A 22,010-nucleotide genomic window follows, 5' to 3' on the forward strand; every position below is an offset into this window, starting at 1 on the left:
GGAACAATCCAAATGGCTGTTATGGTTTAGAACAGTCTAGGGGTAGACAGGTGAGTATTACTGTGGTTAATAGAACTCATTCTAGTTTACATTCTCTTGACATTGATAAGACTACAGCAGTGGTTTTCAAACTCTAGTGTGTATCAGAATCACTTCAAGGGCTTGTTAAAACAGCTTAATGGGCCCCACCCCAGAATTTCTGATTTTGTGGGCCTGGAGTGGAGGCCCAGGAATTTGCATTTCTAATATGCTCTTATATAAGGGTGATACTATTGGTCTGGCACCACACTTTGAGAACCAGTAGGCTATGGTATCAAGTCATACACTGGATCAACCAAAAACTATGTCTTTTTGAACCTGCCATAGATATCTTAGACTCGGAGTTACGGTATGGGATTATGACAAATTCTGATCCATTGATAAATTCCTGTTTGCTTTCTCCTCCCCTTTCCATACTGTAGATTTCTTGTGGGCAGGAACTGTGTCATGTTTGTCTTTATATCCAGTCTCTGGTTCCCTCGTTGTACATATTAGGTAGTTGGTACATGTATATTGAGTGTGAGTGTAAGTGTGAACTGTGGGAATGGCATAACTGTGGGAATGGCATACACATGTCCTTCCAGCTCCACTACTTCTTTGATGTACACTCTATGTGTCTATTGGACTGTTCAATTAGGTTTGAATTAAAGTAAAAGGAAATATAAAGATATTAAGAACTGTATCTTTATTTAAATTGTGCCCCACATATACAATTCTACTTTTAAAAATTATTTCTGAATTTGGTTTTATCATTCCTATGCAAGCTTTTCTGTTTTTTACTTGGGCAAATTGTTTAATGTCTCTGTATCTCAGATTGTTCATGTGTAAAATGGGGGCAGTAGTAATACGCACTTTAGAGTGCTGAATATTAAGTGAGTTAATAACATGTAAAGGTCTTAGTATGTGGTAAGTGCTATAGATGTGCTGGCTCTGGTGATTATGGTGTGGGTATTTATCCACAAATAATACTGATTTTCAAGCTTTCCTTAAGTATTTTTAAAGAGAGCTTTTAAATTTTTGAATTATTGGGATTAAAATGGAACATTTTGAACTAGACCGTGTTGCTTATTGGTAAGCCATTTGATATGACTTAACCAAAGTGCTGGCAGAATGATATTAAGGGCTGAGTAGAGTAGAAGAAAACCATCTCACTGTGAGTGGAAGGGGTAGGATATCTCATCTTTAAATGAATATCAAGGTTGAATGTTTTAGAAAAACCTCTATTTTTTGCTGTGAAATCTATAATGAAGATAGTCACTGTATAGTATACATTCTAATCAACTTTCTTTGGGACTACTTTTCTGCTCTTTCAGAATATAACCGTACTTTGTTATACAGCAGAAACTAACACACCATTGTAAAGCAATTATACTCTAATAAAGATGTTAAAAAAAAAAAAAGAGTATAACCTGGCTTTTCAGATAATACATACTTGCACATCTAACAGGGAAATGGTCATGTGATTTGATTTTTTTAAATAATGAAATTATTACATACTCAACAGTACACAACACATATATGTACAGTTTAACAAATGGTTAAAAAGTGAACACCATGTAACTCCACCTAGGTCAAAAAATTTAGCATTGCTGCATCTCAGAAGTCTACCAAAGTTCCTTTCTTAGTGTAGTTCCTGCCCTCTATTCTATGTTACCACCATCTGCCTTTTATAATAATTATTTCCTTGCATTAATTTATAATTTTTACTGTAAATTAAAGTTTTTACTATGTGTATATCTGGAAGCAATATTGCTTGTTTGCCTAATTTTATATTTAAAGTTCAAAAGTATGAACTTCTGTGACTTGCTTTGTTTGCTCTACATTGTACTTGTCATTTTTATTACGTGTGGCTGTAGTCCATTTACTCCATTGTGAATATACTGTAGTTTATTTACTTTACTGTAGGTAGATAGGTAGAGTTGTTATACTGCTACAAATGTTCTTGTTTGTACATTCTGGTATTATGTGTATAGATTTCTCTTTGTGGTGCAGTTGGTTGGTCATAGGGAATGTGTAATTTCAACTTAAAGTCATACTGCTTTCCAAAATAATTATATGTAACCAGTAAATTTTCCAATTTACCATTAGGATTTTATAGCTCCTTTTTGTTTCATATCCTTACCAATACTTGGTATTGTCAAAATTTTTAAATTTTTCCCAATCTTACGTCATCTCATGATTTTAGTTTACATTTCCATGATTACTCGTGAGTTTGAATACCTTTTCAGGACTAATGGTATTACTTTGCCTGTGGGACATACGTTGGATATGAGCACAGTACACTTCTGTATGAGTTTCAGTTCTCCTCCTTGCAATCTACAGAATAAGTTTGGCTAACTTATTGCAAAAAGAAGATCTATTTGGAGGATATTGGGGGACAGTTCACAGATTCTGAAGGAAATGCTGTACAGCCAAATTTTGGGAAGGGCAGGATCTAGGCAGTCCCAAGGGGCTTGGCAGCAGAAGCTCAGGGGTCTCTGTAGCGAGATGACTCTGTTCAAACCAGCACCTCTCCCTTTCAAGTTTTCACGTGGTCAGGAGAGAGAATCTGGCCCACCTGGGGTCCAGGGGCTCCCTTAACACAGGCAGCAACAAGCGGGGAACAGGGACAGGTAGCTTAGCTGTGGCCATGGCTCCTGGGGGAATTGTGGTGAATCAGGCAGCCATCCCAATTTATGTCTTCAGCTTCTACCAGCATTGGACGTGGAAGGCAAGGAGATTCATGGAATAATTGTCAAATGGGATGACAGGATCAAGTGAAGGATTTAGAGAAAAGAGATACATTTTGAAGGCAGAAGACCCAGCCAGAGAAAAGAGAGACTTTCAAGATGTTGGTGAAATTGTGAAGAGTGAGCATGAGATCTTTTAGGAGGAAGAAAGATAGAACATCTAGAATGATGGTTCTTAACCTTTCATAAGTCCCAGCACATTGAAGAGATAGAACACTGATCAGTAAGAGACCACACTGTAGCCACAATTCTATGTAATTTGAAAAAGATCTTTACTTATTGATTCTGATATGCTTCCCTATTCACTTTCCACTTCAGAATCACTGATTGGAAGTTAAGGTGGTTAGTTAGTTTTAGAGAAGATGACTGATGTAACTACCTCCCAGATTAAGGAAAGAACAAGAGGTTGTAGAGACATATTTTGAGGGGGAAAAAGGATAGATGGTGAGCTAATGCCAAACGTTTGTCTTGTTTATGAAGTCAGGCTAGAGGCACTGGCGGGAATGAAGGTGAGAGTGAAGTGAAGGATACTTGAAGCAACCACTCTGAGGCAGGTATTTGATAGTGAATAAATATTGAGCTTGTTAAGCAGTATTGAGGGCCTAGTATTAGATGCAGAGAAAAGCAAAACTGAAGTGGCCCAGGAATGTTCATTCTAGCAGCACTGCACTATGCTAGGATTAGTGAAAGTGCAGTGTGAGTGATCCAAATTTAGTTTTGGTATGAATGTCTCAGCTAAAAACTAAAGAAAAAGAAACGTAATTGCATACTAGAGAGAGACTAAAGATGATGGAAAAGGATTCTGAATTTCTTAAAGTAGGTGGTAGAGTCAATAGTTTGAAGGATCAATCTGGTGAGTCATAAAGATTAGAATTCAGGATTCAGATGTTAATTGAGGTGTCCACTATTTTAAGTATCTTTGTTAATGAATATGAGAGACACAAAGAAATATAAGACCATTGCCCTTAACTCACTTACAATAATAACCTTTATTATGATAGCTAAATATATTAAGCACATTTAATCCTCACAACAGCTTTATAAAGTTCCATTACTCTTCCCAGTTTTACATGTGAAGCACAGAAAGAAAAGTCAGGTGGCTTACCCAAGGACCCATACCTAGTCAACAGAGAGTCTGGGATTCAGTTTTGGGCAGTCTAATTTTGAAATTTAACCACTAAGCAGTGGGTATCTTTTATTTACACTCCGGTTGGAGAGACAGAAATATATGAAGTGCTTAAAATTTTTTTTTTAAGTTCAAGATAATACAAGCAATGTCAAAACAGTTTAGAAATAGATTTCTTGTATTATTACTGTTATTGTTCAAATGTAGGCAAACTCATATCATGCTTTTATGATGATTTAAGCTATGTGTCAAATTTTGCGTAAGATTTGAATAGAAAGAAGGAGAGAACGCTTTCATCTGAAAGCTTGACTGGGATCAGAGGATATAGTAAATAATTAAAGTCAAGGAGCACATAGACATCAGGGCAATTACTGAATTGGTTTGGCTATCTGTTTAGTATGTTTTAATACATAGTTGCAAGCCTTTTAGAGTAAATGGCTAAGCAGTTGTTTCACAATACAGTGGCTTCAGGACAGGGAAATTTTCTTTCTTTCTCACATAACAGTACAAGAGAAGGTGGATGTGTCAGAGTGCTCCAGGGACTAGAGCAGGGATCCAGGGATAGATCCCTGGACCTAAGGATCCAGGGACCCAAGTTAGCAGGGCAGCTCTGCTCTCTTTGATTCATGGACCCCACTGTTGCTCTAGATATCCTCATTTCCAGCACATTGGGAGGGAAGAACATGGATGTGTGCTCTTGAGAAGCTTTAAGGCACAAAAGCACTTACGCTTACATTCTGTTGGCCAGAACTTAGTCACATGGCTCTAACTAGCCTCAAGAGTGATGTAAGATGTACTGTTAGAGTGGAACCAGGGAGAATATTGAGCATTTCTGGGAATTAAGGTAATTTATATCCAAAAGAAAAAAGTTGAAAAATCAGCCAATTATCCAGGATTTATTGACCCTATTGTAATGGACTTTTTCTTAAAATAGTTGCTGGGGAAAGGGGAGGTAGAGTATGACTAAAATATAAATATGTAATTGTTTTATTTTGGTTTTATTTTAGCTTCCTTGTGGTCATAGATGCAAAGAAATGTGCCATCCTGGTGAATGTCCCTTTAATTGCAACCAAAAGGTGAAACTTAGATGTCCTTGTAAAAGAATTAAAAAGGTAAATATTTTAAGTCATTGAAAATTCTTTTCTGTGTACATTTTTGTTGGTTTTGTTTTTTTGTGGGGTTTTTTTTGGCGTGGAGGGGGGAGTCTGTATTTTGGTAGTTCTTTGACTTTATTTTTTTGACTTTTAATTTTAAGGTCTTATTTCTTAGAATCTTTTTATTATTGGCATATCTATTTCTGCAAATGCTTATTTTAAAACTCAGCTTTGTTTGGCAATTTAGTTTTCTGCAATTTAATAGTAAAAGAGGATTATTTTATATTGGAACTGAGTTCAGTGCCCTTTTTTGGATAGAATCAGTGTGTTCTAGATTTGAGGTCTTTGCACAAGATGCACAATGTGAGTAATAAAGTAAGTTTCATGATTTAAGAAATGGTCTGGAATTAACCTTTGTTGCCTTATTTATGACATTTTTTTACCATCAGTATTATGTTGTGAACATATTGCCTTGAAAAGACCTCACATACACGTAGCCTTATAAAATTATACAATAACATTGAAATTTGGAGAGAGTTAATTTTAAGATAAAATACTGGTAATGAAGGAGTAAAAGGGCAAAAGCTAATGATTGGAAAGCTCAGTGGAAGCAAACTACATACCATTTAGCAAAACTTAGGAAGGAAGAATCTCACTGAACTCTTAAGGTCAGTTCTTTTCCTTGACTTTCCTGTTGACACTGTTGACACCTTTCAAGATTTCTTCTTTCTTGACTTAACGATTTTCCCTTTCTCAGTTATAGTTGTAATGCCTTTTTTGCCTTCATATTCTTATGGTTGTTCCCTAAAGCTACTGTCCTTTCTCTTTCAATTCACTCATTTATTCATCCATTCAGCAAATATTTATTGAAAATCTTTAGCTTTTATTGAGGACCTTTGCTTTTCATTTACTTTTATAGCTCCTACTATATAATTTCCTGGATTCAGGTAACTTCTGAATTTAAATTTATAGGCCTGAGCTTTTCTGGAGTTGGATCCCTAAGTGTTAGATATTTAAATGGACCACCTTTATATGAAAATCAGTACTCAGTCAAATCACTTTTAGTCTGAAATGTCTCTCAAGTTTTCTCTGAAATCTCATCTTACTTTCCGAGTGCAGTTTGCCACCCATTAGAACTCTGGCAGCAGATTATTCTTGGACTTTGAAAACAGCTTCGTAACAGATTTCCTTGCCTCTAATTGTAACACTTCCCATCTAAGTTCGTCATGGTTCTTCATCACTTGGGAAAAAATATGCACTTTATAAGGGAGGTGTACGTATGTAGGGACTTGGCATAAAGGGGGATCTATGATATTACCTTTGCCTGCTTGTCCAGTCTCATCCCCTGGCAGTCATCTTTGTGAATCCATTACTTAAGTGCCCTAACACATCTGCTATTTCCCCTTTAATCTGTGGCTATATATTTGTTTTTTTCCTTTACTGCTCTGCTTACTAGAATCCTGTTAATACTCAGGGCAAGCGTTTCCTTATTTGGGAAGGTTTTCCTTCCTCTGCCTCCTTTGGGAAGACTTAGGTGCTCCTTCCTCTTGGCTTTCTTTGTACTTTGTGCTAGGTTCATGACTAAGAGCTTTGTGATTCCAGGGACGTGTGTAACCTTGTTTCCTCATCTGTAAAATAGTTTATACATAGGCTTATTGAAAGGAATAAAAGAGATAATGCTTATATAGCATTTAGCACAATGACTGCTATGTTTAATAAATAGTAGCAGCTATTATTATTATTAGTTTAGCATTTACCATATTAATTTTTTCCTTGTTGTATCCCCCGTCCCTAATACAGTGCTTTTCATTTAACAGGTACTCTATAAGTACCTTTTGAATGAGAAAAGATATGATGATCCTTCTTCCAGGCTGATAGACTTCATGTCCACAAACATGCAGTATTTATTTTTGCCTCTAATGTTTGTCCATGTTTTTTTCCTTTGTCTGGACTGTCCTTGGATGACAAGACTGTGTTTATCACCAACGTCAGCCGAAGTTCTGTGCTATAAAGTGATTCATTAAAGTATATGCACTTTGCTCAGGATTTGATGATCTCATTTCCTAACTCTGGTAGATTTGAACTAAAAAACTAGCGTCTGAGGGTGTGGTGGGAAAGGAGCAACTGGTACAAATAGGTACGCTTAGAGCAAAAGTGACATCTGGCAGCAAGAAATACGGAACGAATAAAAGGCAGATAAAAGATCTACAAAAGCAAAGTCTAAGACTATTTAAAATAAGGACCACTTACTTTATTACAGAATAGTACACAAATTGATCATAGTATTGATGTCACCTCATCAATAAAAGAGTAGATTAGTTTTTTATTATTCCATTAAGGAGGCAGTGAAGTACAGATATAAGCTTTAGAATGATTTTCATCTAAACATTTTTTAAAAAGATAAAATGGTTGAGAGAAAAATTTGTAGCTCTCCAGAACACTCTAGAACTGCGCTGAGTTGGTAGCCACCAGCCACATACGGCTATTTAAATTGCAATTTTAATGAGTCGCCATTAAATAATATATGACATTCAGTTCCTTGATTTCAGTAGCCATGCTTTGAGTGCTCAGGAACCATGTGTGGTAAGTGCTACCCTTGTGAGTAGTGCATGTTTAGAACATCTCCATCATTTCAGAAAGCTGTGTTGGATGGCACTACTCTAGTACTCTAGTACCTCCCTGGAAGCTTTAGAAGAATAACAAGAGACGATAAAGAAAAATGAAGAATAAAAATGAAATTGAAGCTGAGTTGGTAGTGGTGTTTAGTAAATGATTATTAAATGGATGGTTTTAATTTTATGGTATTCACTTTTTTTGCAGTTAAGAGATAGAGAATAATCACTGTTTGAACTAAGACATTTAATGCACGCAGCCATGTCATTATTAAATATTAACACGACTGTTAAATAATATGCATAATCTTAAGCCGCTAGAGAAATTTTGCTTTTTTATGGCATACAGTTACAACTTTGAGGGAAAATCTTTTAAAATCAAATTTTTAAAAACTTTATTTGTAGGAATTGCAGTGCAACAAAGTACGTGAAAATCAGATTTCCATAGAATGTGACATAACATGCAAGGAAATGAAGCGGAAAGCATCTGAGGTAATGTCAGGTTAAATGTCACTTTTAATGTGTTAGTGGCCTTTCCCTACTTACTTTGTGCATTAATTTATGTGCTTATTATGAACAACTCAAAATCTCATCCTTTTTTGTTTTTGTGATAAAAGCCTAGTTTGTTGGCCTATTTTGAACCCTCAGGTATGCTTTTTATGGTCTGGTGTGTACTAGATTTTTCCATCCTCTGTACCAGTTAGTGTATATGCTCTGGAACATAGCTATTCATTTTAATGTTAGTGTAAGCCTCCTGAAAATTATGTTAAAATAATACAAAAATAAGGTTTTGGGGTTCTTTGCTGTTTGGGTTACTTCTAGCATCACTGTTTCTGTCCATCAGCCCAATCAAGGAGTAAGCTCTTGGTTTTGTTTGAAACTAAGGATTCCCTTCCAGAAAGGGCATTTTAGGAAAATGGTCAATTTCAACTCTAGGCAAAGAGTGGTATTCAATAATTTATTATAGAGTCTTAGTATGGTAACTTAAGAGAAAAAGTCCAGTTTTAAAAGTATTTCAGTTTGCAGTGTTGTAACTCTTTGAATTGTGATCTAATATCTCTTACAGTTGTAAAGCTGAAATGTTTATATAAGGTATAACAACCTACCTCCCCTTACCCCCTATCTGTTAGATAGTGCCTTGGTAACACATCTCTGTTAGATATACCTTGGTATGTAACATTTACGTTTCTTTAAATAATTTTCAATTTAAAGCTCCCAGAAGTTGTTATGGGTTAGTGGAGCCTGGGAGGAAAGATGTTAAAATTCTATGTAAAATTTGATGATTACAGTGTTAATTTACTTTTAAATGTCTGTAAACAGATAAAAGAAGCAGAAGCCAAAGCTGCTCTTGAAGAGGAAAAACGAAGACAACAGGTAACTAAACAAAAAATACACAGACTTCTGTCTCTTTGCATCATTGTTACTTTTTATGCAAATACAAGATATGTGGAAACATACAAATTAGGATCTGGTGAGCTCAGTTCTGGACTGAAAATACAGTTCTTGTAAAACAAAAATTAGCCACTCACTTACTTCAGTCCAGGTATACTGAACCTCTGAAGAAGCAGGGGACCTTGTATGTTCACAGATATTTTGTGTATTCCCAATTTACTTCCTTGCCAGTTTCGTCCATTCTCAAGAGGTAACTCCCCTTTTGGTTGAGGGGTGGGGGTCAGGGCATGGCAGCATCCATTTCAGGTCATCCTCTGGAGTGCATGTCTTCGCTCATCTAAAATTATTTGAGTTCTGTTTTACTGAGTTGTAGGTTATCTGTGACAAATAAGTGCTGTTTACTAACCAATACATTTGTTTTAATAATACATCCCCTTATTTACCCATTAGATACTTGAATGCAGGATTTTTATCTGTTCTTTGTTATTACCTAGATAACAAGTACATTCCTGATATCCCCTGTTTGCTCAAATACTATATTTATTGATCATACAGTCCAAAGAGTGTCTTAACTTTGTAATAGTGACATGTAATTTTTTGTCAGTTTGCATTTTGAGATGCTTTATACTTATCAAGCAGTGTATATTGTATGCAAACTGTTGCCTTTACGAATGAAGAAATTGAAATTTGCATGACTTGAGACAGGGCATTAAAAACAACTCATGTAGCAAGGGTGGGATAAAATGACCTCTGGTGTTTTATGGTTCTATAAAGTTGGTTTGCCTAATATCAAAAAATAAGTTATCAGAGCTAATACAGTAAGACATGGATCGACTAAAATCCTGGGAGATTAAATTATTAAGAACAGTTTAGGGTGTCCCTTCCTCCCCTTTTCATAAACAGTTGTGGACAGAAATCTTAAACATATTCTCTATTTACTCACCTTTTAAACAGAGTGTATAGAAAATAATTTAAACCATGCTTGATGACTGTGAGTCATCATTAAAGCATTAGTTATTTTACTGTGTCAGTAGTTCTCAAGTTTGACTGCTTTTAATGTATTTTGACCTTTTGCTGTATATCAACAACTACTTGAGAATATTCTGACATTTTGGTTCTTCGAAGAAAGCCACTTTGTATTAAGTATATGTTAGGTCTTCTTCCAATGTGGTTTATGAGCAAAGTCATGGATATGTTAACTGAAATTTCTATTTCCTTTTAAATACACATTTACAGAATCTTGCATGAATATTACATATATATTTTAGTTAATAAGTATCTGGTTTTAGTTAATAACAATGCACTATGGTGTATCGTGTTATATTATCATGCATTAAAGTTTAATAAGTAAGTTCTTAACAGTAGACTGAAAATCTCTACTTTATAATGAGTGTCATCTAGTTATCCTTTTTTAGAACGAGTTTTTATATAATTCTACTTTCTAAAAGAGTCATTTTGATTTAAAGCATGAAGCATTTTTCCCCTGAAGAATTTTTACTCTGTGTTTTTAAATGTATTTGACAGAGAGGAATCAATTTCCGGCAGCTTTTTCCTCTTCACTCACTTGAATTTCTTCCATACAAGCCAGTAATGTTTATTACCAGCATTGTGTAAACCTAGAATTATAGGTGTCGTTATTCTAATGGGTCATCTGTTAGCATTTACTAGAAGCTCTATATTATAGAGCCCCATTAATTATAGGTTAATGCTGTTGATGTATAAAACTAATGTCTATATTTTAAATCAGATGTTTCTGTATTTAGTATCAAAGGCAGGCCTTCAATCTGAAATAATCTCTTTCACTACTCCCTAGTTCCCTTTCTGCTTACCTAAGTTCTGAATTTGTTGAATACAATCAGTAGTGGAGAGATGTTTTTTTAAAAAATCAAGTCAATATGTTTATTATATACCATTACTATTAAAACATTTCCCAAATTTATTTTTATCTAAGTGGAAAATTTTAAATCAGTGTGTGTATTGAATTTAATAAAAGTGATACTGTTTTGATTTAGGCCGAACTGGAGGCTTTTGAAAACAGACTGAAGGGTCGTCGGAAGAAGAACAGGAAGAGAGATGAAGTGGCAGTTGAGCTAACGCTGTGGCAAAAATATAAATATTATCTCTTTCCAGTGTGTGCAGTTCTGGTTTTAGTGTTTGCATGGTACATAGCCCATGGTGTGGATTAAAAAATGTTTGATCTCTTAATATACCTCAGATTAGATTTCGATAAGTTGTTAAATTTGGAATATTAGAAAGTGAATGTTGTAGAACATGATATATATTCACATTCACCTCTCTATTCTCTTCCAGCGGTTGTTAGAAGGACAGAATGTTAAGCTTTATCTTAATTAGCATACTAGAAGTAGCAATAGTAAAAGCATGACTGAAATTGTAAAATATTTCATTAGGCATAGCCAGTGGCAGGGTAACATGTTAGTTGTTCATTGTGCTTCCTTGTATTAACATAACTGTTTCATTTACTATTTAGAGCCATCTTTTTTTTTTTGGCAAAATTAAGATGAGACTGAGCCGTATGTGTAGTAAGAGGAATATTTCACAGTGTTTTGGTTACTTATTAAAAGGTACTTTTCCTGATCATGTAACTTTGTACTTTTTAAAATATATATATTCTCTAAAAGACCTCATAAATTATAACATGAAGCTATATAATTAGACTTAAGAAATTAGTTTATTAGTGAGGAATTTTTATCAGTTATTGAAGTAAAATTTTATGTAGTATGTCACTCAGAGGAAAATATAATTGTTTTCAAAAAATGCCAGGCTAGATTCCTCACGTGTGGCTATGTCTTGTATAAGAAACTTTTAACTGAAGTTGACATGTTTTGTAAAACTTGTATGTGTTTTTTCAAAGTAATAATAATAAAAAGTAATAATAAAAGAAAAACTAATATTTATGAGCAATATATGCTGAGCACAGGCTTATGAGCTTTATGTACTTTATTCTCATTTCTTCTTACCACAATCGTATAAGTAGATTTTTTTCAGCTGGAAATAATAAGTTCTTATGAAAACAAGCTGATAGAGAAATATCAGTAAGCCAAATCTGTTTGAATTGTAGGTCATTTTAAATGGTTTTGCTATTTAATTTTTGTATAATTAATGTTTTCATTAAAATTTTTCATACCAAATTTTTAATCTAGAATATTTACTATTTAAAATATTCAGGAACCTATAATTTTATCACGATATACAACTCTAATGCTTGATGTAAAACGTAGTAATTGATAGGTACTAAAAAGTGGTAGAAGTGGTAAAAGCACAAAGAAGGATTTTAAAATTTTGCTTTCTTTAACTCAATTTATTTGATGTTATATTCCTTAATCAAGTATTGCTGGTATCTAAAGTGGAAGGGCAGTCATTCCTTTCTTTATGGTATTTTTGTTTTAATTTTAGATTTCTTTTTTACCTTTCCCAATGTTAGAGTTACTGGGTTGGTGTTTCAGAAGCTCTAAACTAGAGCTGTTACACTCAAGTCGTTCCCTTACTGTGCTCTAAAATGAATGTCAGGTGTCCACGTGGGAAGCTCTTTTCATGTATTTCAAAATCTTGGCCTAATAAACAAACCTGAAGCCTAGTTCATGCCTCTTTGTTGGGCTTGTGTTCTTGCTAAGTTTTCTTTCTGATTTGTGCGGAAGAATCTAGTGAGCGAGCGGAAGAGGGAGATTGAGTGAATGATAAATGAAGCAGTTTGCTGTTTTTTATTTGCTTGGCTAGTAGCTCACAGCTTAATTAATTAGCCCAACGTTGCCCAACTATTCATTTATTCAATCAACGTATGCCTTTACTGCGTGCCAGGAACCTTCTAGGTACTGGAGATAATGGTGATCCTTTCAGGGACCTGCTAAGGAGTGGAAGAGAGCGGGCAGGAAATAGATACACAATAAAATGAACGTGATTTCACGTATGATAAGCGGTGTTAAAAAATGAGAGAAATGTTACAGAAAGTGATGAAAGAGGGGGGTGAAAAGGCACTGGCTAGTTTAGATTGGGAAGGTCCCTCTGAGATGGGGACATTTGAAGATCTGAGGGAAAAGTCTATGAGGGAGAGAAATCAGCGAGTACAAAGTCACTAAGTCGGGAGATGTTTGGCAGAGCTGAGGAACAGACAGAAGGGCTGGGGTGGCTGGAGCCTAGTGAGCGACGGGGAGAGAGCGCCCAGGGCCGGTTCACAGCGTGCTTGATAGACCATGCTGTGGAACTGGGGTTTATTTCTAGTTGCAGTGGGCAGCACCAGAAAGTTTTAAGTGGGGAATAGTTGTCGGTCATTGTTCTTTTAAGATAACTGTCTTCTGGCTGCTGTGTGGAGAGAAGGCTCTAAGGAATCCAGGGTAAAAGCAGGGAGGGAGATGAGCGGGAGGCAGCCCAGGGTGGAGGTGCTGGTGGTGCTTCGACTCAGCGATTCGAGCCTGCAGTTCCCTCGGTTCCCCACTGCCCTGAAGGAGTGGCCTGAGGACGCTGCGGAAACTGCTGCACAATGAGTGGAGTGGGGAGGAAATAAGTCATTTCTTTAAGGTCAAAATGAAATGAAATTTTGTTTAAATACTTAACGTTAATTTGTTCTGAGGGAAATAAAGCAGTACATGTTGACCTTTTTGCTTCAATCTAAGCCAATTAGAGAAGGAATGGAAGAGTTACCAAATAGCCACTCACAATGACATAGACAAAAATGTGAATGTGATGGCCTTATTTTACTGTTTACTGTGTGTCATTATAAAAGTTCATTAGCTTACTGTTTGAAATTTGTGGAATATTTATATTGAAATCTTTTAGTATTTTTCAGTTTAAACACTTTTAGGGATTGACCAACATCTAAGTGCTTGTATTTCAATTAACTTCACTATTCAAGTCTAAATTAAAATCAAATAAATTGGTGTAATCTTTGCTGAAATTGCCGAAGGAACTTTACTGAAGCAAAACATTGAAAATGTTTGCTTTTTGCAAAGAAGTCTGATGCTTGAACTTCATGGCTATGAATGTTAAAATTTTTAGAAAGAGGTAAGTATTTGTGTTAGTGTTTATAGATGACCTATAAAAAATTTGGGCTCTTCGTGTATTTCAGATGACCCAGGGGACTCCTCCGGCCGCTAGGTTTGTCCATCCCTGGGTACTGGGAAGTGAGACAGAAGTCTGAGCTCTGGAGCTAGAGCTGACGTAAGGTAGCTATATCTCTTTTGTCTGTGGAAGCTGCCTCTTTATTCAGTGACAGTGATTAGACCACTGTCTAAGCCTTAGACCTTAGGGTCTACCTCTGAGGTTAGCAAGCTTCATAGAAGGAGGGAAAAGCAGAGTACTGGTTACTACCTCCTAGAAGAGATGTGAATTTGGCAGGAGTGAGAGGAGCTGGGAACCCCTCTGCTTTCCAGAAACTCTTAAGGGTGTCCATTCTGGGAAACCCTTTTCATGTGTTTCAGAATCTTGGTCTGTTGAGCAAGTTTAGGTCTGTTGTTTGCTGATCTGCTGTTCTTGCTAAGTTTTATTTCCAGTTGACGCAAGGGCATGTATTTCAGTGGTGCTGTGAAGAATTACCCATATTCAGCCTAAAATTCCACAATCCAGATTCATTTGAGTTAAAAACGCCTCTAGGGAGAGATTCCCTAATAACAACCCTCATCTGGTGTTCTCTATCTTCATACAATATTTTTTCCTCATAGCGCTACATAGGACCTAACACTGTATTCTATATTTGTTTATTGTCTGTCTCCTTCACTAGAAGGAAAGCTCCATGAGGGCAGGGGTGCAGTTTTTACTGCTGTAACTCCAGAGTGGAGAACCACGCTGAGCCACATAGCAGATGCTGGTGTTAGTTTCCTTGGGCTGCCATGACAAATTATCACAAAGAAAGTGGCTTGAAGCAAATTTATTCTGTCACAGTTCAGGAGGCCAGATGTCCAAAATCATAGTGTCAGCAGGGTTGGTTCCTTCTGGAGACTCAGTGAAGGAAGCCATTCCATGCCTCTCTCTTAGCTTCTGGTTTTGGGCGTCAATCCTTGGCGTTTCTCGGTTCATAGATACGTCACTCCAGTGTTACCTCCATTTCCACTTGGCTGCCTTCTCCATGTCTGTGTGTGTCCTTTTCTGTCTCTTAGGAGAACACCCTCCGTAGTTAAGGCCCACCCTACTCCTGTATAATCTCATTTTACCTAATTACACCTGCAAAGACCCTCTTTCCAAATAAGGAAAGTTACATATTTAGTTTCGGTTGGACATTAATTTTGGGGAGGGACACAATTCAACCCACTGCAGTGCTCAATAAATATTTGATGGATGAATGACTGAATTCACAGTGTCATTCTAGGCCGTAAACTTTTGGGGCATTTTCCATTACTGTCTTAATAATTGTACTACAGGAGGTAGGGGTTAAGAGGTCAGTCTAGTTCCAGGTTGCTTGGGCTCCAGTTCTGGTTCTGCCCTTTTCTAGTTGTGAGATCTTGGGCAATCATTTAACTTTTGTAAGACGCACTTTCCTCCTCATCTGTAAAAGAGAAACAAGGAGAAATAATAGTGTTCAGTAAGTGTTAGCTATTATAATGTGTCTACAACTATTTTAAAGCACTTTTTGTATTTACTTAACCCCCGTGACAGCCTATGCAGCGGGGCTATTATTATTCTCATTTTACAACAAAGGAAACTAGGTTTGTTTCAAGAATTAAAAACTGAAAAAATATACATGTCACTTTGTGAAGTACCTGGCACATAGTGCTTAGAAATTCTTAGCTATAATAATACAGATAAATGTGACTTAACATCATAACTTCTCTTACAAATTGATTCACAGGTCAGAAAAACATATTGTAAACTGAGCCACCTTAGTTTTTGCTCACGTGGTCATTGTCATTGAGGGGGTACTATCCCTAGGAAGACTAGGCCGGATGTGGGCAGTCAAATGGCAGCCCTGGAGGTGGGGGGGAACCAGCACTAGGTGTGTGAGGGTGCTAGAAATAAAATTCCTTTGAAACTTTTTGTGGGCCGGTTCTTATTACCTTCTCCCAGTGACTAGTATATTAGAGTAAGAGATTGATGTCCCAGAAATATTATATACAGCAAACAGAATGTGTACATGGCCTACTTCTATCATATACAGAATGTTTCAGTGTGCTGGAATATATTACTTCAGATATGGGCATGTTGTTTTCCCTTCTTAGTTTAAGTAAACTCTCTTTCCCTGCAATAGGTAAATGTCCAATTCGCCTGTTTCTTGCTCTGTTCTTTAATATATTTTTTATTTTAAAGGCTTTGCATCTTTAGATCTCAGCTAAAAATATCACATTCTGACTCCCTGAAATACAGTCCTATATTACTTGCAAGTATTTTTCCATAGTTTACATATTTGTGTTTAATGTATTTATTTATTTTTAAATTATTTATTTAGTCTGCACCGTGTCTTTGTTGCAGCATGCAGATCTCTTAGTTAGGGCATGCATGTGGGATCTAGTTCCCTGACTAGGGTTTGAACCCGGGCCCCCTGCATTGGGAGCGAGGAGTCTTACCCACTGGACCACCAGGGAAGTCCCAGTTTAATGTATTTATTATGCCAGGAGGTTCTGTGAGGGCAGGAACTCAATTTTGTTCATCTGGCAGCTAATAAATCCTAAATGAGTGTTAAGCCGTGGGATAGCATATCTATTTTAGCCACTGCTTTCCTCTTCTTATCCTGGGATGCTGGCTGCTTCTCAAAGATATCTCTTTCTTTTTCTCAAATTGCCTTTATTTGTAGTACTAAGCACTAAAATTGGTCTGTACATGAAATGTGACTAAAGTTTAATCTGTAAAATCACCCTTTCCAGAAGTATACTCACTACCTTTAAGTTAATTTTCCCATAAATCTCATTAAGGTTTATGTTTTTTCTTTTAAACCATCTAATTAGTTAGATATATGTTTGAAATACTGGACAATAAAAATTTCAAAAGGCCATAAATGTTTCTTTTTGTAAAATGAAATGTAAGAAACTAGATGATGGTTGTCACTTTAAGTTGAAAAGCAAATGTGGCAAATATTTTTAAAAGGAATAATTCAAATAGGTCATTGAAGATTACTGTGAGCCCTCTGCATATTCAAATTATTCACATATGTTATGAGATTTCTAACATTTGTTATGATTCCTTACATTACAGAAGTTTGTTACAAAGAATATAAAAATAGCTGTTTGCCCTCATGCAAAGACTACCTCAAATATTTACTCTGATGCCATTGGTGCCTAGAACTGGTTGGGTTTTCTTGCTAAAAGGAAGTTTAAGAATGCTGTTTTACCAGTGCAATCAGCTTTAGCTCTCTGAAGAACAGTACTGTATAGTAGTGAAAGAGAGAAGACTTATTTACCCTAGCTATCTCAAATTCACTGATTTAGCTACTTAAATTTCACAGTTCCTTTAACGCCTCCACTAGAGGGCAGAAAGTGGAAGAGAAAGGAGGTGAATAGCAGTTCATACTTGGCTTCAGAATGCCTGTAGAAACCTTGAGGATTGAATCCAACCCTTGTTTTACAGACTGCGTTAACTGGCCCAGAAAGACTAGGGGATTTGCTCAAGGTAGAGCTGGCAGACAAATCGCCTAGGCTCTTGATTTTCAGACTGGTGTCCCTGTGGTGATGACAATGACGTGTGATGAGGCAGTATCTTAGAAGAACACAGTCCTGAAATTACATCTCTGCAGAATCCCAGCTCAGCACTTGCTAGCTGTGTAAACTTAAAACTTAGGCTGGTTACTTCAACTCCCTATTTCAACTATTGTCCCATGCATTTGCAATATTTTCTACTTTCTCACTTCACTTCAGAAACAAAATACCGATTTTCCCCCCAATTTTACAAGTTATAACCCCCCTCCCCCAGCTATAATATTCAAGGAACAAGTGCCTGATACATATTTTGTTGACTATGCATAGCCTCTGCCAGAATAATGGAGATGGATTTATTCAGTAACCTCATGAGTGATTTTTGAAATTTTCCTTAGATCTTGACTAAAGTTGGATTAAAAAATATATATTTCTAAGAGAAACTCAAGTGTAGTCATTTTCTGCCAAACGTATGACAACTTGGGCTTCAAATGGTAGTCTCTACCATGGTAAATACCTGCAGTGCCTCCTTGACGCTGCCTGAGGAAGAGGGGCTGCTGGTGAGTGACAGAAAGGCACAGAGTTGTTGGCCCCTAGGATTTAGCCTGTGATTGCTCTCCGCAGGAAACCGCTGCTAGGTTTGTGGAAGCAGGCTCAGGTTCACTCACGGGTCCCTGCAGCCTCAGCAAAGTCTCAGGCACTCTTGCAAAGCAGTTCCTTCCCTAAACAGAGAAGCTAGTTTCCATTTGCCTGAAGCAAATAATGCTCGCCCTAGAAACGTAAATCTGTGTTGAGATAACAAACTTGCCCTTTAATTGCCAGTGCCTGCAGTTATTCTGATTTTTACTTGGCTACGCTCTGGCCAAAAGGGAATGGTCTAGGATGTGATGAGATTTGGGAGAGCCGAGAGGTTACTCCTTTGCTCCCAATTACTCGGTCTCCCACAGCCCAAATGCTCAGGTCTCGTCCTCTTCGTGCTGCCGTCGCGGGGCGTAAGTTTGGGGGTGGGCATGGGTGGGGGGACCCGCAGGCCGCTTGGCTTCCCCTCTGCCCCTGAAGAATAACTTCTTTGAATACAAAGAGGTGGGGTTGTAGAGGATCTGTCATTAAGGGTTCTTATGGGTGGGACCCAGAGATGGGAGTGAAGGGAGGTGGGATCTGTCGAGCAGACAAAATGTGGAGCCCCTGTCCCTTGAAGTTCAACTTGTCTCTTCCTGAGCGAGGAGCAAGGCATCCGTAGTGCCTCTCCCAGGGGCACGCAGAGGAGAGAAAAGCGACCAGGATAAGAGTGGACGGAGGAAAAAGCGAGACATGTTTTCCACGAAACAGTCCCCCGCCCGCGCTCCGGAAGAGCGCTACCGCCCAGCCGGGGCCCCGGAGCGGGTAAGATCCACGATCCGCGCTCTGCCGCCGAACAGGTCGCATGACCTCTCAGTCCGGATGAATTCAGGGTCAATCCCTCCCGTCCCGCCCCCTCCTCCCCTCGGGTGCCACCTTCTTGCCCTGCCGTCGGTGAGCTTCGGCTGTCCCAGCGCCACGCTAAGCACCCTGTGACCAGTCCTCGGGCGCACGGTCCTCCATCCCGGTCGCCCAGCGTCCGGGACCCTCCCAGGGTCATGGGTAGGGTTTCCTTTAACGCTCGGGTCGGGTCGGTCCGGAGACCACGCTCTCCTTGCCCGAGGCGCTACCGCGTCCCCTGCAGGGGCGCCCTCCACGCATCAAGTGGGCTCGGCGGCGCCCGGGCGCCTGAGGAGGCTGCTGAAGGAGCCGTCGGAACCAGCCCCTCGGGGGTCCGCGGCTTCTTTTCTGCGCCGACGCCCGGCATCTGGAAGGACCGCGCAGCCTCGCTTGCCCCAGACGTAAGCCTCCCTTCCCGGCCGCGCGCGCCTGGGTCTTCATCCCTCTTAGAGCCCGGACTCGCGCGCGGTTCCCCTGCAACCAGCGGTGCCGGTTATCCTTGGACCATCTGAGCGTGGACATCCCAGAACCATCTGAGCGCTGCCCCTTGCAGGGTGCTGGGAACTCCTGCGTACCCTGCGCGCAAACTTCGTCTGCGGCGAGTACCCGCCTGGGCACACTGGGCGCCGGCCGCCATGGGGGGGGCGGGGCGGGGCTGGGGTAGGGGCTGCGGGTTCGAGCTACTCCGGGTTTGGCGGGCTCCGATCCTGTCCTGGGAAGGGACAACGTTGCCCCTGGTTCGAGAGAGGAAAGGTAGGGAAGAGCAGCACGGCAGGTCCTCACTGGCCTGAGCCCCCAGGAACCGGGTCTCTTTTGGGCGCTGCCTTCCTTCTTCGGTGTCAGGAGGGTCCCGGAATCCATTCGCTGCGGCGTGGTTCCCGCTGCGCGGAGCCGGGGACCAGGGACCGCTCTCGGGGCAGGGACGCAGGGCTGCGCTTGTGGGAGGAAGGTGGCGTTGGGTCGGATCCTGCCGGGATTCTTCCCCAGCTCTCGTGGCGAGCTCGCCACTCCGGGTGCCACCCGCTCGGGGCCGGTGGATGGCGGTGTAGGCGCTTTTTGCACTGCTTGTCATTCCCGGGACCGAGCCCTGCGTGCTCAGAGCTGCGAGCTCATCAGGGAAGCGGCCCGGCTGGGCGTTCCCAGGGACGCTGTCCCGGCAATTCGTAAAGTAGAGCTTTCCTTCCGCGGGAGACTTCTGAGAACAATGCACTACAAAGACGGGCTCACTCTTGAATAAGACCGCGACGACTTCTCTGTGTCCATCTGTAGTTCGTAGTCTCCCCTCGCCCCCCACCCCCTTGGTAAAGTATTCAATAATTTACTGATGGAATCAAAACTCTGCAAAGGAATGCCGACTGCTACCAGAAACAGAGCGAAGTCAGGACTTACTGGTGATCATTTTCCAAAGACACACATTTTAGCTGAAGGTGTTGAAATTAAAGATGTCGCAACACATTAATTTTGGAAATAACCGTTATAAAATCAGTTTTTGTCACAGCACAACATTCACCAGCTTGTTTGTATTATTTGGTGTCATTAGTTTTGTTGTGCGGAAATTAGGCTAGAAATCAGTCCCTCGAACCAGGTTCCTGGGGCTTGAGAGGTTAGACTAGCTGTCTGCAGAGACATGTGTGATTACTGGGCTGAGCAGTCAGGCTTTCCATAGAATTCTTCCCAGGACACCGAGAGTCACACTAGGATGAACTATTTTCAGAGTTAGTTGGGTATGGGATCACATAAATCTCAAAACCTGGAAATGCTGTAAAGCTTTATTTTGGGGAAAGGACTCTTCCCAGACCGTTCCTTGCAGGATAGGCGTATAGTACAGTGATGAAAGACTCAGCTAAACCTTCCAGGAGGTTAAAGAGACAAATAAGAATTGCTTTATTAATCTCAGCAAGTATATTTCTAGGCATAGTGAAACTTTTTTTAAAAGATGCAAAATTAGTTCCATTAGGAACCTTCTTCAGAACGCTGCAGAAATCTTACTAATAACAGCACAACAGGCATCAGTGCCTCCACCACCAACCAGGTGTGATTGTGTCTTAGGAGGGCCATATCTCCCACCTTGGCTTCATCTGGATTTCCACACTTGCTGGCTGTATGTCCCCACAAGCCCCTCACTTGCCCTTCTGCATTGTTGGGGGCAAATAGGAGATTGTGGGGAGAAGCTGAGCATCCTCGTATCTCCAGAGGGTTAGTGTCATCACTCTCTGAAACCAGTATTTTCAAATCTCCATACCGTTAATGAGGTGCCCTGTTGCTCAGTTTTCCTCTTTCCCTTACCTCCAGGCTCCCTTGACTTGAAGACCTGTGGTCTTAGGGTTTCTGAGTTTGTCTATGGCTGGGGGGAATGGGAGCTCCTTGAGGACCAGGAAAGCTGGGTTATAGAATTTTTGCTGAATGTGTCCAAGGAAGAAGGGTTTATTTAACGTGCCACTTTGGCCTTAATAAGTTAGTCAACAAGCATGCATTCATGCATCCTGTTCTTGCCTGATTAAGTGGAGAATGGGGCTGGTTGTCTAGAGGATATTGATTTGTACAGAATACTTGATCCACACTAAGAACTCAAGTAACTCTCAGACTTACCTGTTCTGCAAAATCTACTCAGACACACATATGTGTACACACACACATGCAGACACACACACTTTTGTGTTTCAGACTGTTCAGAGAGGGTGGATTGAATGGAAGACATCACAAGAGTGAAAGGTGCTGTAAATGGAGTGCCTTGGTGGCTAGAGTATGTATTTTGGTGTCAAAGCCAAATTCAAATCTCTGGCTCTGGCCGTTAAAAGCTGCAAGGCCCTGGGCAATCAAAAAATCTTGCTGAACCTTGATTTCCTCTTCCAGCCGACGGGGATAATACCACTGAATATCTATAAGGGCATGGTGAGCATTAAGGAAAGAAATATGTCCTAGAAAAACTCTACATAATAGTTATACATTCTGTGAAGTCTCCCTTACCTGTTTTTATTTGTGGAGCTGGT

The 22,010-nt window shown here is 39.4% G+C and overlaps 2 protein-coding genes and 1 long non-coding RNA gene across 9 annotated transcripts in view; 2 read left to right on the forward strand and 1 right to left on the reverse strand.

The window, feature by feature from the left end:
- NFXL1 (nuclear transcription factor, X-box binding like 1) overlaps window positions 1–12,587 on the forward strand; it is a 56,743-nt gene extending 44,156 nt beyond the window's left edge. For all 7 annotated transcript variants that reach the window (XM_082462465.1, XM_082462468.1, XM_082462467.1 and 4 more), the window contains exons 20-23: window positions 4,902–5,006; window positions 8,006–8,092; window positions 8,921–8,974; window positions 11,005–12,587. In XM_082462465.1, coding sequence (XP_082318591.1) covers window positions 4,902–5,006; window positions 8,006–8,092; window positions 8,921–8,974; window positions 11,005–11,178 — 420 coding nt within the window. In that variant the 3' untranslated portion in view covers window positions 11,179–12,587. The remainder of the gene's footprint in view (window positions 1–4,901; window positions 5,007–8,005; window positions 8,093–8,920; window positions 8,975–11,004) is intronic.
- On the reverse strand, window positions 12,389–18,160 carry LOC309661159. Its single transcript, XR_014263876.1, has 2 exons — window positions 18,080–18,160; window positions 12,389–15,485 (listed from the first exon to the last, which is right to left on the reverse strand). It is a non-coding gene; the product is annotated as an uncharacterized lncRNA (long non-coding RNA).
- A 701-nt stretch (window positions 18,161–18,861) lies between these two features.
- Window positions 18,862–22,010, forward strand: part of CORIN (corin, serine peptidase) — a 261,470-nt gene continuing 258,321 nt past the window's right edge. Inside the window, 2 exon segments of the mRNA XM_082462463.1 lie at window positions 18,862–19,027; window positions 19,030–19,421. Of these exon segments, the coding sequence (XP_082318589.1) occupies window positions 18,874–19,027; window positions 19,030–19,421 (546 nt within the window). The 5' untranslated portion in view covers window positions 18,862–18,873.

This window comes from Balaenoptera physalus (genome assembly GCF_965194825.1).
Source record: "Balaenoptera physalus genome assembly, chromosome: 5".
Classification (NCBI taxonomy): Eukaryota; Metazoa; Chordata; class Mammalia; order Artiodactyla; family Balaenopteridae; genus Balaenoptera; species Balaenoptera physalus.